We start from the raw sequence: 19,475 nt of genomic DNA on the forward strand, positions 1-19,475 counted from the left end.
CGAGCGGCGCCCGGTTTGCGTATTTCTACGCATCAAGACGAAGAGAATGAGTGGTTAATCATCAGAATCGGAGTACTTTTTTTTTGACCTAAAAAAATGGAAAGGGGTACCACTTGCCATTTTTAGGGTGGAAAAATAAAAGTTGTTCGATTTTGATGATCGACCACTCATTCTCTTCGTCTTGATGTGTAGATATACGTAATTAGGTCAAACATGTGAAAAATTAATTATTTCACTCCTTAAATGGGGTAAAATAGGTACTTGCTCCAATTTTCAACATAAATCATGCTCCATTTATGATTTTAAGTACTGCAATAAAAAGATTTCGTTTTTACAAATCCATTGATATGATTGAGAGAAAACATTTCTAAAATATTTTGTTCCCTAAACATTCCCTATTATATAGTTTCACGAGGGGAACGTTTGAGAAACAAAATTTTTTCATACGGGTACTATATTTTCTCATAAATCGTCTAAAAATATCTTTTCTGCCATTTATTATTGATCCTTAAAATTGAGGTTGAAATTAAGTAATTTTATCTTTAAATTTATAATTAATGACAGATATAATTAATACTATTCCCTAAGAATAATCGAGCAATATCTTGATTTATTAAATCACTCAGACTTCATATCAAAAATATGTTTAACCTAGATTCACTAGAAATTATGTCAAGGAATAATAACATTATTGCATAATCATAATCATCAACGCCAACGTGCTAGTATTCATGAGATAAGAAATGTGTTTATCCATACAAATGATCAAAACATTGTTCTGGAATCTTAATACTTGGTAACTCAAGACTTTCTATAAAGTCTTTTGTTTACTAGAAATGCATCTGATATTTTCCACAACTTGCTTATTCAATCCAATGTATTGTTGATTTATTAAAAATTCGAATCGATCACCAACTGTTGATGTCTATTCATCTATTCTAGATTCACATGGGTCTAGTTTCCATCTTTTATCATGAATTTATAAGTAAGCAAATTCACCACATATTGACCAGCTTGCAAAAAATTCTAAAAATGTATTCTCGCATTTTTTAAAAAGCCATCTCGTCCCAAGTGGTCTTTCAACCTCGAGTTTTCCTGGAAGAATTTTCCAATTTAAATGAATAGATTTGTTCATTGACTCATGGGTATTCACTCATTGATTCAGTAGTTTTATATTAAAAAGACTGGTGAAAAAATGACTAGGATTTTTTACTACTTCACTTTTTTAGTTGATCATAAGTTCCAACTCTAGAATATTAACACTCTAGTTTTTTTTTTAATTTTAAAATTCAGTTTATTCACATATTCATGAAATATGATTGATTTTCAATAGTTTTTTCTCCCCATTATATAGAAATCAATGATGGAAGCAATATTTGCAAATTTCATAAATACATCAAAGTACCAATATAGATGATTTTTACACTGAAATAGTCATATTTTCGACTGATGGATTGAAATATTTTTCAATAAAATACTTCAATGTATAAAGCTAAAATGTATCGAATTACATTCCAATATGAAGTCAAAGTAAAACATTTTCTTTTATTAGACAACGTAATGAATCCAATCGTATGTTCAATGATATAAAGTCAATACCAATCAATCAACGAAAATTTTACTAACTAGACAGATTATTAAATTTAAAAAAAAATCAGCATTATACATGAAATTATTTTTAGCGTTTCAATCAAAAGCTCTTGATAAAAAAGACCTGGTCAACATAATTGATCCGAAGTTTTCAAACATTTTTCCTTTCCAATCTGTCCTTTGATCTCGAATCAAGCTTCTTAACTGTTCACCTATTCAACTGTTTGCTCTCTTTATCCTTAAAATTGATGATAATAATAAATTTCTTATAAATGAAATACAATCTTGCCTCTTTGATATGATAAGAACTTTAAAAGCTTTTTCAATAAATTTTCTCATCTCTATAAACTTGTATATCTTATTTCTCAAAAAATTAAAAAAAATGAATATCCTCTCGATTTAACTCAAAATATATCATTTTTTTTACATGCTGTTGTTGTATCATGTGTTTACTGTTTTAATATTTCACTGTTGACACCAGGCAGGCGTTTAACATGGCGTAGAAAACTGTCTGGACGTTAAATTTATGATACTCGTGACTATCTCATTACTCTTTCTTTGCCATATTCCATACGAGTGAAGTCAATGCTTTTTTATAAAACAAATATATATAATTGATGTTTAGAAAGATAAATTCTATCAATTAAAGTCAAGTAAGTGTGGTTTTAAGTAAAAGAAAGTAGGTCTTTTTGTTACATTACATGTTTTAGACTTTTTAATATATTAAAACGATGTATCATAATGTTGAGAGACAACACAATCTACTCTCAAGTGACATAGACGAAGACTAAGTTGCCTTGATATAGAATCCGGTCATCTCTTACTTGCTGGAGCCAACGAATGGACATTTGTCTCTGTCCAACGTTATGTCAACTACACCCCTTACGTATAGCAGTTTCAGTGCAGACATGAAATTTCGAATAATCTACAACATGTTTCATGCACATGAGATAACTCTCACACTTGTTTTACTATGTTGTTTGAGGCATGTAAAGAAAAGAATGTGCAACAAAATATTATTTTCCAACCCTATATATCTCGTCATAAGTTTTTTTTTACCATGCATTTTATAATTTATAAGCGGATTTCTACTAGAGAATAAATTCGAAACTTTTATTGAGTTTATAAAATAACTGAAATAAACTTTGGAGAATTGAAGATTTATCTCACATTTCCTCATTCTTTGTTCTCTTTTAATTATCTATGAATAAATGTTGAAATTATTATTTGATGACATTTACATCAACACATTCATTCTTGGACAAAAAATAAGGCACAATTTTTTTGCTCGTTGAACTTTATGTTTCAAATTGTATTCCACAATTTAAACAAGACTTTTAGTAGAGTATAAACTACTAATGTTTATTGACTTTACTTAGAAGAGAATAATTAAAATGGTTTTTCCAAACAATCAAGTGTGATTGGATTTTTTTTAAATAATAATTTTAAAAAAAGATTTCAAAAGTTAATGGAAAAGATTTTTGGACTATTTTATTGAAAAAATATTCTAAAACTGAAAACCAATTTTAGTGAGTTATTTAATTAAACTTTTAATAAATATACAATTAATGTAAAATTTTCATAACATTTAAATAATTGAATTACTAAATAAATTAATTAAAATTGAATGGAATAAGGTTCAATATGATAATTTACATGACAAAATAATTTTTTTTTTTATTAATTATTACAATTTATGAGTTTATCACATCATATTGATTTACCATGTTTAACTGTCAATTTGTATACCAAATAAATTTAATCAATTATGTAAAAAAATCCATTAAAATAAACAATAAATAAAAGTAAAATAATTTTTAAAAGATAAAATATATAATACTTTTTAAATATAAAACTTTAATACAAATAAATTGTTGTAATAGATATAAAAGTAAAAAATTTATAGCATTAATTTCATACTTCCCTAAAAGCAGTCATTTTAGTAATTCATTACAACTTTTTTAGATTAAAAAAATTTGTATTTAGGGTAGTACCTAAGGTTATCAGAGCACCTGTTTTTTTCTGGGAAAATGAACAACTAAGTTAGCTAAGAAAATGTTCTCTTTGCGAGAATAAAATATTCATCTAGTATACATGAATATTTTTTTCCTCATCCGCGTTTAACATCAAAGAGTTCAATATTCCATTTGATTTCTCTCTCTATTTCATATTCTATCTCTTTCGCTACATGATTTGACAGCGTATATACGAATGAGAAATTCTCAAGAGAAATAACAGATAGTATTACTACTCCACTACACCTACCACTTCCGAAGTTATAGATAATATTGATATAGAGATTGTATATTTTCAGAATTATGTGAAGAATGGGCATTAGCAAATAGTCGCGAATGTGTTGACAATGGAAGCAATAAAGTTGGTAACAGCAATGGAAGCTCACTGACTCATGACGATCATGATGAGGCTGGTGAGGCAACTTTCACCCTGAAATATCTAGGTAGTACCTTAGTGGAGACACCCTCAAGCGAAGAGGCGACCGCTGAAGCAATCAAGACGGTCATTACCATGGTACGTATTCCGAATAATTATTACCATCGGTATGCTACATTAATTGGTATGGCCTATCTCATTCTCTCGCGTTTATTTATGAAATCCTCCTGGGTATTTTCTTATTATATCATTTAGCTGTGATCAAAATGCAAAAAATTCGTTGAATTATGAAAACTAAATAAGCTTCATTTTTTTAGATATAAAAAATACAAAAAAAAGCATTGTTGCAAATTTTTTCTCATTTACACTAAAAAAAATATGGAAGGAAAATTGCCATGTGTATTTTAAACATTAGTAGATTTTTATTGGGAAATCAGTGCATATTAGCTATCTCGAAATAGCTTTCAGTAATTAATTTTGATAGAATTTAACAGTAAAAATATACAGCTACTTTGAAATAATAGATTTTTGGAAAATATACTCAAGTGTCAGGTGAGAATTGACCGTAATAATTTCGTACTGAACATTTGACTTGTGGTTAATGACTTGCATCCCTCAACACTCAGGTCACACTTTCACTGAGGTCTTTAATTCTACTTTCTCTTTCTCTTCTTTTCTGTTACAAATACTCAACTCATTCATTCATTTGCATTTACGTAGTATTTAAAAACATTATTCAAATAAACATGATAAATTAAAAATTTTCATTCAACAAATTTTAATAGCAGCAAATCAATTTGCAAGCCCACCACGATCAACCTATCCTCGTTTAATAAAAAAACTGCATATAACAAAGAAACGTATTTTCCAATGGCCTTGGCCTTGAAATGTTTCATTTATATAATTTATAATAATTTTTTTTATTTTTAAAATTAGAGTTCTAGCTTCTATCAATTATAAGACTGTTGTTGGGTAGAAAACTTTAGAAAATGTCTCTTCACATTAAAAAGTAGTCTTTAATATTTAAAAAAAAATTTGGAGCTAATTAGAGATTAAGTTCCAATTCTACATAAATATCTAAAAAATTTTTATGCAATCAGGTTCTAAAATCATACATATACTTTACATATTGATTTTTATTTTAATTAAATAATCTAAATAGTCACCCTTTACTCAAGTGAAATTTACTTTCTGTACAATTGCTAAAAAATATCACAGAAGAACAATTCAAATTTATTTCATTAAAACTTCTAAACTTATATAATGATATCATACATGAGAATATGTTATAGAGCAGAGGCGAGCAAATGCTGTTCAGTCAATTGATTTATAGTTGGTCATCAGGTGAATGAGAAAAGTATTAAGTAGGCCTACATCAACTTTCTCACTTTAACTACTCCAAAGTATCAAAGTTTACCCATCTTTGGTAATAGAGTATACACGTATTTATACACTCGTTCCAGTATGTATTTGAAGATCGAAATATATTTTCATCGAATCAATATTTCCTCATGCTTCAAAATGGTCTGAAAAGTACTTAGATTATTCAACTACATTTTTGCAACAATATCATTAAAACTTTCATACTCATCGCATTCATATGAACTAAAAGGCTTTTTATGATAAAAATAATACCTTTTTTAGTTACCTAAACTTACGACAAAAAAATATGCATTACATTTAGGAGATTATTTCAACAGATTCGTGGAATTTAATTCGAATGAAGATATTGAAAAAATTTAAACATAGATTCATTTTTCCTTTTTTTTTAATAATACTGTGATATAATGGTTTTTCAATTTTATACTTTTTAATCTTATTTCAGTAAACAGAGAATCGTATAAAATGAATCCACATTCACATATAAAAAAAAAGTTATTCAAACAGTTTTTAGAATAATATCAGATATTTCACTGTTTACTTTAAATGTTTGTAAAATTATTTTAAAAAATGGCATTTATCATTTTTTTTTTTATTAATATCAATAAAATATTGAAAATTAATATCACAACGTACGAATTAAAAAAATCCTGTTTAATCTTTGCATTTTTTTTTGGATTATAACAAATACAAAATTTTAATAGGTAGTATTTAGTCAGTCATTTAGATCACCTGCCATTATCAGATACATTTCACCAGTCAGTAATATGTTACAATCCAATGTAATCAGCTCTAAGCCAATATTCGAATTTTTTATAACTGAAAATGTGTGTGTTTATCAGTGTTGATGTAGGCCTTAATAAGGATTAGTTGTAAAATACGAGTGTTTTAGGGAAAAATGATTAAATGTTAACGAACTCCAAAATATCCAAGAGCTTCAAGTTTAAGCTTTGAAATCGTTTATATCTCTTTAAATGCTTTTATCTCGACTAGAACAGTTGGAAATAAACACAAAAGAAATCACTTCATTTGTGTGAATAGTGTAGATTCGATACCGTGAAGAAAGCTAAGGATGCTTGACCTCTACCACTATTTTTTTTAAGCTTTATTATTTTCCATTTTATTTTTCAATTTTGTAGAATAGAATTGATATAAAATAACAAATACTCAACTGATTTATTAACATTTACTATTGTGAAAACAAATTATCTTTAAAATTAAAGAGTAAAATAATAAAAATGCGAATTGAAAAAAATTATATTTAATAGAATAAAATTTGTTTTTAATATAATATATTCATTAATAACAATTTTTCTCATGCATTTTTTTCAATTTTCAGTAAAAGCTTGTTGAATGCTTGAATCAATTATTGATTAAATGAGTTTTTTTTATAAAAAAAACATATTAATATTTTATTTGAAAAATGCGAAATAAAAAACAATGAAAATAAAAACTAAATAACGATTCGTTTTTTAAAATATATTTTTTTAGAATCTGTTTGTGACATTATTGAAGCAGACATCAAAAGTAAAAATAAATAAAAAAAATGTCAATTTAATGTCGAGCATCAATGACGTTGTTCCACTATGTAATACATGTTTTTATGATAGAAACATTTTAAAAATATAAACTTATGGTTTTATCAAGATAACAACTAAACCAACAAATGCAGTTTATCTAAAATATTATTTTTAATCTTCATAAGAATAACCTGTTCATGTATTATGCTCGATTATTATCGTATTTAAATGATATTAATTGTCAATCATGTTTGCGTCAAGTTTTTCAATAAAAATAATAAAGCAATATTTTTTAAATATTTTTAATTATTTAATTAAGTATAATATTTATACTTAATAACACTTTTTAATACAAAATATTGATCGGAAAAACTCCCTAAAATAAAGAATCCATAATTGAATGCTAAATGACATCTTAATTATATTTTGTATAATAAATTTACTGCTTACATTTTTGAACCTTTATCACTACTAAATTATTTACAGAAGAGCTAGAAACTGTATATCTCCAAAAAGCCATTGCGAATAGAATATTAAAGATATCTGATTGCTGACTATTTGATTTGACCATGCAAATAAATTGCTTATTTTGCTAGGGTTTCCGACAATTACATTCTGATAAATATGTTGTGTACCAACTAAATTTTATTCAAATCATTTTAATTTGCAAAACAGTTATTAGCTAACTTAAATTATCTGTATTGAATGTTAAAAGTAAAATTTAAGTAAGGTAATTTACGAAAGAATTTTAAAGTTTAACGAACATTTTATAAAGATTTGTCGGAGAAAGAATTGTAAATTCCCTGAGTTCTTGGGAAAATGATGGTCTTTTCTATATTGGCACATTGTATACGATGGTCACTAATAGGGCAGAGGCTCCTAAGTAGAAAATTAAGAAATTTAGGCGTCGGGTCAATGGATTTAGTTGTACTGCAAGTCTACGAAAAGTCGACGAAAAATAAAGTTGAAAATTTAGAAATTTCTTTTCATAAAAATTAGAAAGTTTAATAATGATTTTGTTTGAATAATAGAATGAAAAATGAGTAAATAATTAGGTTTTCTAAAACATATTTAATAAATAAATTCATATATAATTCAATGGTTGCTAAAGCAAAAGCTAGTGAAGATTTTTTTTTTAATAATGTTAAACAATTTAATGTTTAGTTTTTTGATTCTAGCAACTGGATTATTTAGTACATCTTATTGTTTCTGTGTTGATAGATTTATAAGTCATAGAGGGATTTAATATTTGATAATGTAAAAACTGAATATTAAAGAAAAAGCTAAAATAAATTTTAAACACAATTTAAAATTCATGGAAATTTCTCAAATAACTGTTACATTTGAATCTATTAACACAAATTTATATCTGTAATATTCAATAGTTTTATTATTCCCCATTACAAAATGAAAATGACAAAATAATTATTTAATGCAAATATTAATTTTTTCCAACATTATAAACAAACTTGTAAATGTTTTATCAATTGATTATTGGATTTATTATCGACAACTACAACTGTAGTAGCTCTGTAATTTTCATTCAAGTATATTGATATTTTTCACATGATTTCAATGATCAACATGGTATCTAGACATACTTATAATATGGTAAAATATACCATATAATAATAACAAATATTTTCATATAAAAATAATCTAAATGTTTAGTTATTGGTCTAGTATTATCAACTGAATATATTTATTATTCATGTGATTACTTTTACACTCATTATGAAGATCAACTGGTGATGAAATAGTTAACAAAATAAACAGATTAATAAGTCTATTTACTCTTGCAACATTGATGATGCTCAAGCACATAGCAAACTATCCTACAGTTTACTTAAATCTCTAAATAATTAAATACTGACTATAAGACAACATCTTTTATTTCCAATTGTAGATTTACTTCTATTTTAGAAAAAGATTTATGTCAGACAATACTACGTTCTTAAGTCAAATCACCCCTTAAAATTGAGAGAACATCTTTCTTGAAAATGGCATTGAGTGTCACAGGTGTTCAGTCACAAGGACTTTGAGAACCCCTGTTAGCCCATGTCAGGTGGCATACCTGTTTTGTATGATCCATAGTAAGAAAGGTAACTAAGATATTGCACCTACTTGCTTCGTTCATCTAAGTATGTCCATTGATGAAATATACCAGTAAAATAACACATTGTCATAAAACAATTTTAATTTTCGTATATATTTTTCCTAAAGTACCACTCGATCACCAGATTAGGATCAAAGAATCTTCGGGGATTATGAGTACTTTCTAAAATTTCACAATTTATGCCTCGTCAAATAGACGAGAAGTTCGTGCGTGAAACAAAGACAGTTTAGCAATAAACATACGTCTTAAGAATATTTAAACTAACTACAGAAATTTTATGAAATAATAACAGGATTGCTTTTTGAACAATCTATAAAATTTTATTAGAATCCATATTTTTTAGTTGTTAATATATGTAACAGCAGTGGTTGATATGAAGTTAGAAGGCTTCGCGAATGCCAGTTTATTAATTGTAAGAAATATTTTTTTAATGGTAAAAAATATTCTTTACAATAAAATGAAATTTATTCATTATAGAACCACTAATGTGTTCATAACTGAGGCTTTTCATTATTCTAAAATATTTATCAGAAGTTTGAATCATTTAATGGTAATCGATAAAAAAAATTAATTCTAAACTCTCGATTCCCTGACAAATGCATTTTCTATCTATATGATTCTTATGTCTTCAGCAAAAATCATTTTAATTTGAAAAATCAAAAGCAAACAAGCTCAAAAATATATTAGAAAATAGAGTAAAAATATTTCTAAATTTTTAACACCTAATTAAATTTAGTAAGTGCTAGCAAAATTATTTTTGAATATATTCTTACTCCAATTAATCATAATATCTACTATATTCTCATATTAAGTTTTAAATCATCAATAGTTGAATATTAGTCAACGACTTAGGAATCATTTAATTGATAGTAGTTAATTCATTATATTATATTCAAAGTAATCTTTCTATCAGTGTTATGTATAATGTACTTGAAGAGCTTACGTTAGAAAAATTGGTTTATTAATTGATAAAAAATATTTTTTTAATGGTAAAAAATATTTTTTACAATGAAATGAAATTTATTCATTATAGAACCACTAATGTGTTCATAACTGAGGCTTTTCATTATTCTAAAATATTTATTAGAAGTTTGAATCATTTAATGGTAATCGATAACAAAAATTAATTCTAAATTCTCGATTCCCTGACAAATGCATTTTCTATCTATATGATTTTTATGTCTTCAACAAAAATCATTTCAATTTGAAAAATCAAAAGCAAACAAGCTCAAAAATATATTAGAAAATAGAGTAAAAATATTTCTAAATTTTTAACACTTAATTAAATTTAGTAAGTGCTAGCAAAATTATTTTTGAATATATTCTTACATCAATTAATCATAATATCTACTATATTCTCATATTAAGTTTTGAATTATCAATAGTTAAATATTAGTCAACGACTAAGAAATCATTTAATTGATAGTAGTTAATTAATTATATTATATTCAAAGTAATCTTTCTATCAGTGTTATGTATAATGTACTTGAAGAGCTTACGTTAGAAAAATTGGTTTATTAATTGATAAAAAATATTTTTTTAATGGTAAAAAATATTTTTTACAATGAAATGAAATTTATTCATTATAGAACCACTAATGTGTTCATAACTGAGGCTTTTCATTATTCTAAAATATTTATTAGTAGTTTGAATCATTTAATGGTAATCGATAACAAAAATCAATTCTAAATTCTCGATTCCCTGACAAATGCATTTTCTATCTATATGATTCTTATGTCTTCAACAAAAATCATTCCAATTTGAAAAATCAAAAGCAAACAAGCTAAAAAATCTATTAGAAAATAGAGTAAAAATATTTCTAAATTTTTAACACTTAATTAAATTTAGTAAGTTCTAGCAAAATTATTTTGAAATATATTCTTACAGTATGACTTGAATCCTGACAACTATCACTATCAATTGTGTTCAACAATCCAATATTGAACACTTCTTGTTGCGTCTTTCAATAAACTATGGCTTTATAGTTCCAGTATGATTGTTAAAGATGCTATATAACATCATTATAAAATATTTACGTCAATTGAAAAAAATTAAATTGTAATTTATTGTTATCATTGTCTCTAAAAGTGATCCGACGAAGTATCATTTGAATTTCAGGCTTTTAATATTTTTCATGAATATTACCATGAATCAAACTATGTTGACAAAGTAACATCAATATTTTTCTGATAAAATCAACTCCAGCTGGGCTGACAATGAATTGATATTAATTTATTTATCAACCAAACAAGGTGTCACATCAATCAGCGTCCATACGTCATTATCATATTTTTAACGATTTTTGATGTGATCATTTCATTGACGCACATCATGTTTTTGTTTTTCACGTTTTCCATTTACGTCCAAAAAAACCTTGTAATTCATTATTATGAAAGAAGCTCTGCAAATAATAGAAGACATTCATTCATTTTGAAGCTAGAAAATGTAAAATTTCAAAAAAGCATTTAAGACAAGATTGTTGTGGGGATAAAGCTGCTTACTCGAACAATTGTGTAAGATCAAGAACTCACAATGTACAATTCTAAATTTTCTCTCTATCCGCAAAGACAAGAAGAAATAAGAGCAAAGACAAAAAGAGAAAAAAAAAGTGCTCATCCAATCTGAAATTTTCTCAAGACTTAGTTCAGTTTCTCGATTACTTTTATTTTTCCAATTCAATTAAAGAAGATTTATAATTACATTTATTACTCAACGATTTTTCTATCGAAATTATTCTCTTAATTTATCAGTAGAAAATTTCTTATCAGAAATATACAATTTAACATTAAAAACAGCTGTATATTTGCAATATAAATTACCTTCGTCTCTTTTATAAGATAAAAGAAAACTTTATCAACAATTTAAATCTTAATATTTTTTATCTTAAGCTAACTTGAATTAAAACTCTTAACAAAGTTCTTTTAATGCAATTTTTGTTCTCTACTAAAACTTTAACTCACAGAAGAATCTACATAATTTGGAAAAATGCATTAATATTAAAATTGACAATCCTTCTTTGCTAATTATATATTCGCTAAGTTTATCATCATAATATAAGATTTATATTTTACTCATTTATATCATACGAAATAATTACTTCAATTAATCATAATATCTACTATATTCTCATATTAAGTTTTGAATTATCAATAGTTAAATATTAGTCAACGACTTAGAAATCATTTTATTGATAGTAGTTAATTCATTATATTATATTCAAAGTAATCTTTCTATCAGTGTTATGTATAATGTACTTGAAGAGCTTACGTTAGAAAAATTGGTTTATTAATTGATAAAAAATATTTTTTTAATGGTAAAAAATATTTTTTACAATGAAATGAAATTTATTCATTATAGAACCACTAATGTGTTCATAACTGAGGCTTTTCATTATTCTAAAATATTTATTAGAAGTTTGAATCATTTAATGGTAATCGATAACAAACATCAATTCTAAATTCTCGATTCCCTGAAAAATGCATTTTCTATCTATATGATTCTTATGTCTTCAACAAAAATCACCTCAACGTAAAAAATTAAAAGCAAACAAGCTAAAAAATCTATTAGAAAATAGAGTAAAAATATTTCTAAATTTTTAACACTTAATTAAATTTAGTAAGTGCTAGCAAAATTATTTTTGAATATATTCTTACTTCAATTGATCATAATATCTACTATATTCTCATGTTAAGTTTTGAATTGTCAATAGTTAAATATTAGTTAACGACTTAGAAATCATTTAATTGATAGTAGTTAATTCATTATATTATATTCAAAGTAATCTTTCTATCAGTGTTATGTATAATGTACTTGAAGAGCTTACGTTAGAAAAATTGGTTTATTAATTGATAAAAAATATTTTTTACAATGAAATGAAATTTGTTCATTATAGAACCACTAATGTGTTCATAACTGAGGCTTTTTATTATTCTAAAATATTTATCAGAAGTTTGAATCATTTAATGGTAATCGATAAAAAAAATTAATTCTAAATTCTCGGTTCTCTAACAACTGCATTTTCTATCTATATGATTCTTATGTCTTCAGCAAAAATCATTTTAATTTGAAAAATCAAAAGCAAACAAGCTCAAAAATATATTAGAAAATAGAGTAAAAATATTTCTAAATTTTTAACACCTAATTAACTTTAGTAAGTGCTAGCAAAATTATTTTTGAATATATTCTTACTTCAATTGATCATAATATCTACTATATTCTCATATTAAGTTTTAAATAATCAATAGTTAAATATTAGTTAACGACTTAGAAATCAGTTAATTGATAGTAGTCAATTAATTATATTATATTCAAAGTAATCTTTCGATCAATGTATGTATAATGTACTTGGAGAATCAACGTCTGAGCAATTTGTCGGCCCTGAAAAGGGCCAATTGTTTTAATGATGCTTATGAATTATTCTTCGTGACTTATAAATTTTTTTAATTCGTAACTGGCTACGATGGCTAGTATTTCAATTTTAGTGAGTTCTTGTCCAGGCGGAAGTTGCCGCAAAACATCCAGAATTTCTTGAGGAATTGTCACCTGTTCACCTTCAGGAGCTGCTGTCTGTTGAACTTCAGGAGCTGTTGTCTGTTCAACTTCAGGAGCTGTTGTCTGTTCAACTTCAGGAGCTGCTGTCTGCTGAACTTCAGGAACCTCTTCGATAATTTCTTCACGAATGGCTTCAGGAATCTTTTCAATAACTACTTCAAAAGTTTCTTCAAAAACATCATCCTCCACGTCAGAAATCGGTTCGTAGATCGGTTCGTAGATCGGTCTAGGTTGCTCTTCAGGTATACTTATGAATATTTCCTCCGACTCTTCTTTCGGGAATAACCTCCTTGGTCTGATGAGGAGCACTTGCGGGTATGATAAAAATTTCCGCTTCGGTGTTGTTGTTATCGGAGGTTCGGGTGTCGTCTGTTCCTCTTCGTCGTATGCACTTCTGGCAAGCTCTTCAACGTTTCTAAAGTTCGTCATTGCGTTCAAATGAAATCAGGATCGTTTTCAGTGAATCGGTGACAAGTGTCAAGCGTTGTGTGATCCTTGCAGAATCCTCGGTCCTATTTATACCTCCTCCAACCCTTGTCCTGCCCTACTATAGTAGTAGGGATAGGCATACCTGTCCCTAACAAATCAGGTGAACACAAGCAAACATAATTTTGGAAAATTTTGTAATTGGTCCATCAAGTGAGAGTGATGGGGGGAGGGCAGTTCTTCGTTTGAAAGTCCTCTGGAAATTTCTGTTGAAAATTTAAAAAAAAATACGTTTTTTACCATCAACATTACATGCATTAGATAAAATGTTCATTATCAATTACACATTCGATGTTGTAATTTTATTTAAATAATTATGGGGATCATAATCATGAAAATTATCTTAAAAATATTGATAAATAAAAAATATTATGAGAAATGTATGAAAAATAAAACTAAAACTTAAGCTCACAGAACTTGCATAATTTAAAAAATGCATTAATATTAATATTTATAATCCTACACTACTAATTATATATTCGCTAAGCTTTATTATCCAATAAAACCACACAAACTAATTCTATTATTTTTAATAATCCTTTGAAAAACCATTATACACTAAACAAATAAATGCATAAAATAAGTGAATTCTTTATAATCATAATATATAAAAATAAGAATGATATTGTTTTAGATGATATCAAGTATGAACTGTTTTCAAAAACATGAGATATGCATCAAGGGAATCTTATTAGTTTCACATTAAAGGTGTCCAGTCAAGTGGACCTGATTAGTTTCAAATCCAACAACCCTGATATACAGATAATCATTAGCTCTACATCAATTATACTTGATTTGATGAACTTAATTAGCTCTTGATTAGGTAACTTTAGTTAGAAGAACATTATTAATCGTACACTTAATATTTCTGATTAGTTTTTCAATGCATATTCATCAACACATTAAACCTGACTTTGATGATATTCAGGTACATGTTGCCAGTTGGATGTGAAATATTTAAAACTTAATATGATCTATTTCACATTTGATGTGTGAAACACTATTCAATATAGTTATATTTTATCAAATGATTGCATTTAATTACTGAATTGACTTATAAACTAATTCATTTATTTAATCAGTCATTCAATTATTTAATGATAATCTTTTTTCCAATTAAATTCAAAATAGTGCAATTTAAAATCCATTATTCCATTGAAATTTTCAAAACTCATGTAATCATTTATTGAAACTCTTTACAATAATATTTTATTCATTCGAGTAATTCTTTTATCTATAAATTAGTCTTTTAAACTTAATCGGCGGATAGTCACAATAAATTATTAATTAATTTAACTGTGTTAAATGCATGCCTGTCAATCTGTCGATAATTACTAAAAATTCCAGTATTTCTTTTATTCACCGATTCATTAGAAGAATTGCAGTGTACTAATATTATACAACTTTCATACATTCTGCAAATTAGCACAACTATAATTTTATCAAATTTTTAAGTCAGTAAAATTGTAATAATTTTGATTAAAAAAGTTACTGAATATTAAATCAACATAATATATTATAAAATAATGGAACTTTTGTTGGAATAATTTTAAATGACATTACAATTTATAGTAGTGAATAATTGAAAACTCAAATTATTTAAAACAAACTGAAATATTAATAATAAATTATTATAGTCTTTTCTATTCATTAAATATATTTGCAAATGATTTAAATATTTGACGAAAATTAATACAAATGACTGATTTTTCAATGCTTTGTTAATTTATTGAAGAAATAAATCAAAAATTCTACTGATTCAGTTGGAGGGATTATTGTCATGAATACCTAAATATTTTATCCAAAGATCCATAAAGAATTCATGCAGTTATCTGGACATAAATCCTATTAGTATCACAACAACTGAGAGATTCAATTTGATTACAGGCTAAAGCAAGTGGGAAAAAACTGCAAAGAGTGGCACTATCAGTTAGTCTCAGAGGTATTCGTATGACAGATTTGGCAACAGAAGAGGATCAACTGCAAGTTTCGATATATAGGTGAATAAAAACAAAATTAATCGTTTAATTCAATTACATGCACCAGTAATTTAGTCATTAGCAAACACAATAGTTTTTATAATAACATTTAACAGCAATCCATATTCAAGCACTTGGATTCGGCAATTCTTTAATGCTATTTCATTCTCTCTCTCTCATATTATATATCTATATAGATAGAAGCAAAATTTTCTACGTAACCAATTTATCCACCGAAACAGAATCGATATTGACTCCCTGTTGAATTTTATCATGGCTATTAGCTAGGATTCGATTACGGGGACTCTAGAAAGGTTTACCCTCGACAAATCAATTACCTGAGATGATATTAGAGTACTTTTTATATTTAAAAAAATTCATTTCTTTCAAATTCAATATTTTATAACTTGATTTCTTGTGTAGATATTCATCTATTCACAGGAATATATTTTATTCTCATGTAATTTTTATTAAAATGTTACTAAAAAAAAATAATAAATATTTCAAAGGACCCAAGTTAATGAGCGTAGAGATATAATACTAGGGATTCAAATAAAAGTGTACTTGAATATTTTTACTTTACTTTGATGTTCCGTGAATCTTTGCATCATTAAAACAAACATTGCTGAAATGTAAGTAAGATAATCCTCGTTGAAGAATTACAATTTATTTTTATTTATTTTTTTTTGTGAATTTTTAAAGCCTCCAAGGAGTCATTTTATTCTGATTTCCCTCAGGTTAGAATGAAATTAAAGTTATCATTTGGTTTATAAAAGATAATAAAGTAATAAAATAAAAACCATGATTTCACAAGCAACAAAAAATTTTGTATCGAAAAGTATGGATATGTGAAAGTATATAAAACATCATGGAATAATAAGAGTTCAAGATAAATTTATTTTTACAGTATTTTATTAAATTAAAAATGGTAATTGGATTTAAAAAAATATCTATTTTATAATCATTTCAACTACAAAAATAATGTTTGTAAACTGCTTTCATCATTGCCCTTTTTTATTTATTCAACATGAAGTTTTTTTTAAAGTAAAGTAATTACGAAAAATTTATATGAAATAGTATTCTAACATATTTTACTTTACAAAGAAGTCCTTTTTTAAATATTCATCACAATCACATGAAAAAGAAAATAAAACCTAAAAGTAAAATTTTCATTGATCAAAGAACTTTCCAAAGATATTTTTTTTTATGTTTATCAACTCCATTTCTCTCATTGTACAAACCATTACATAAACATATGTAATATATATATCACTGTCTAAAAAAAAGTCATGTGAAAAATCTTACAATTATTCTTGCTTTTCTTTTGTAGAATTTCCTACTGCTCAGCAGATGCAACTCATGATCATGTATTTGCATTTATTGCAACGAACTTGAACGAAACGATGGAGTGTCATGCTTTTCTATGTCCAAAGAGGAAAATGGCTCAAACAGTAACTCTGACAGTTGCCCAAGCATTTAATACTGCTTATGAAGCTTGGCAATTATCCCAAACTGACTCAAGTATTCATCAAACCTCAGACAAGAGTCCCAATGAGATTTCAAGTAAGTTTACATAGTTTCTATCAAAACTAGATTTTCATTAAAGCTCGATTGTATGTACAGAAGTGTCTGATGTAAATTCTAATTTTGACACTTTAGGTTCTATAATAGCATTAACGGACATTAACCAGAATCAAGGCTTTAATCTCGCTCGTGAAATTTGATTGAGAACAGACGCTTGCGTTACATTAACCGGAAGAGCAGCTTACTCACATAATGCATCTATGTACTTCATGCATATGCATATTATTATATACCCGATATTATGAATAGAGTAGCACTTTGAGAGCTACCCTCTAGACTTTTTAATTCAAAGTTCTGATTAATTAAAAAATGTTTGAAAATAGACCCACCCTCTACAAGCTCTTTATCTGAGTCTATTTGATCACTAGCTCTCATGAGTCAATGAATTTCATTAGTGGAGATCAAACACAATATTAACTAGAGAGTTTATTAATTAGTAGAACAGATTTGTTTTAATTTTATACCCAAATAATTAAATTATTTACATTATATGTAATTATCTTCAATATTGAATTATTATCCCTTTTAAATTAATATTTTTAACCATTTCAATAGCTTTTCAATAGTTGTTGATAAATTCTCTGAAACTAACGAATTATGAAGCCATATAATTATGTACTCGACTTTTATACGTTGATACACATGGGAGATTATATGTAATAGGTATTTGTTAGAAATTTTGATAGAAATAAATTATAGCGAATTGTGTCATTTGCTTCAGCGGAAAATAACATCGGAAATTGAGAATAATCTTCCGAGTTTAATATATGAGATTATTTTTGATTTATTGGATAGTACCCGCATAACGAAATTTTTCCAAAATTAGAAGACATAAACATAGACATAACTTATTGGGTAAAAGCCCTTATAACCAAATTACTCTAAAACTAGAAGACATAAAAATGAGCACAACTTTCATACTAACGATGGTACGAGGTTTATTGAGGGTTCATTCGAAAGATCTCGACGAAAGGAAAAACGTCACGTAGTTCAAACCATAAATGGGGCATGATTTATGCTAAAATTGAAGAAAATTCCCGTTTTACCCCATTTAAGGAGTGAAATAATTAATTTTTCACATGTTTGGCCTAATTACGTATATCTACACATCAAGACGAAGAGAATGAGTGGTCGATCATCAAAATCGGACAACTTTTATTTTTCCACCCTAAAAATGGCAAGTGGTGCCCCTTTCCATTTTATTAGGTCAAAAAAAAAAGTACTCCGATTTTGATGATTAACCACTCATTTTATTCGTCTTGATGCGTAGAAATACGCAATCCGGTCGCCGCTCGAAAAAAATCATATTAACACCCTCAAAAAGGGGTAAAACTGGAAACACATTAAAACTCATCATTCTTTTGACTTCAAACCCCTATGGCTCATGAACAGACGGCCTAATGACCATTTTCAGGGACGTTTAAAGCAGGTTAAAATCTAAGCTACTCAAAGATATCCATAGATTCATTGAGAAAAACTTTCTTCACCCTTAAAATAGCTAAAATATATGAAAAAATCATAGTCTGACAGTTTTTCCGTGCGTTATAGAGAATCAAAGTCGAAAGTAGATATATAAATAAATTTTTTAAACGTTTTTTATGTATTTGTATCTTTAGCTAAGGTTCTGAAGTTTCCGAACATTTCTTAAAAATCATCATTAAGCAATTTGTACAGAAGTTATAGAGATCCAAAGTCAAAGTAACGATCAAAAAATCATCTACTTTCGACTTTGATTCTCTATAACGCACGGAAAAACTGTCAGTCTATGATTTTTTCATATATTTTAGCGATTTTAAGGGTGAAGAAAATTTTCCTCATGAATCCATGGATATCGTTGAGTAGCTTAGATTTTAACCTGCTTTAAACGTCCCTGAAAAT

At 26.6% G+C, this 19,475-nt stretch overlaps 1 protein-coding gene across 2 annotated transcripts in view; it reads left to right on the forward strand.

The window, feature by feature from the left end:
- LOC118072471 (low density lipoprotein receptor adapter protein 1-B-like) overlaps window positions 1-19,475 on the forward strand; it is a 62,119-nt gene that overhangs the window by 39,533 nt on the left and 3,111 nt on the right. For both annotated transcript variants that reach the window (XM_035092372.1, XM_035092371.1), the window contains exons 2-4: window positions 3,905-4,119; window positions 15,922-16,034; window positions 17,344-17,576. In XM_035092372.1, coding sequence (XP_034948263.1) covers window positions 3,905-4,119; window positions 15,922-16,034; window positions 17,344-17,576 — 561 coding nt within the window. The remainder of the gene's footprint in view (window positions 1-3,904; window positions 4,120-15,921; window positions 16,035-17,343; window positions 17,577-19,475) is intronic.

This window comes from Chelonus insularis, unplaced genomic scaffold (genome assembly GCF_013357705.1).
Source record: "Chelonus insularis isolate UGA/USDA-ARS -01 unplaced genomic scaffold, ASM1335770v1 contig_93_pilon, whole genome shotgun sequence".
Classification (NCBI taxonomy): domain Eukaryota; kingdom Metazoa; phylum Arthropoda; class Insecta; order Hymenoptera; family Braconidae; genus Chelonus; species Chelonus insularis.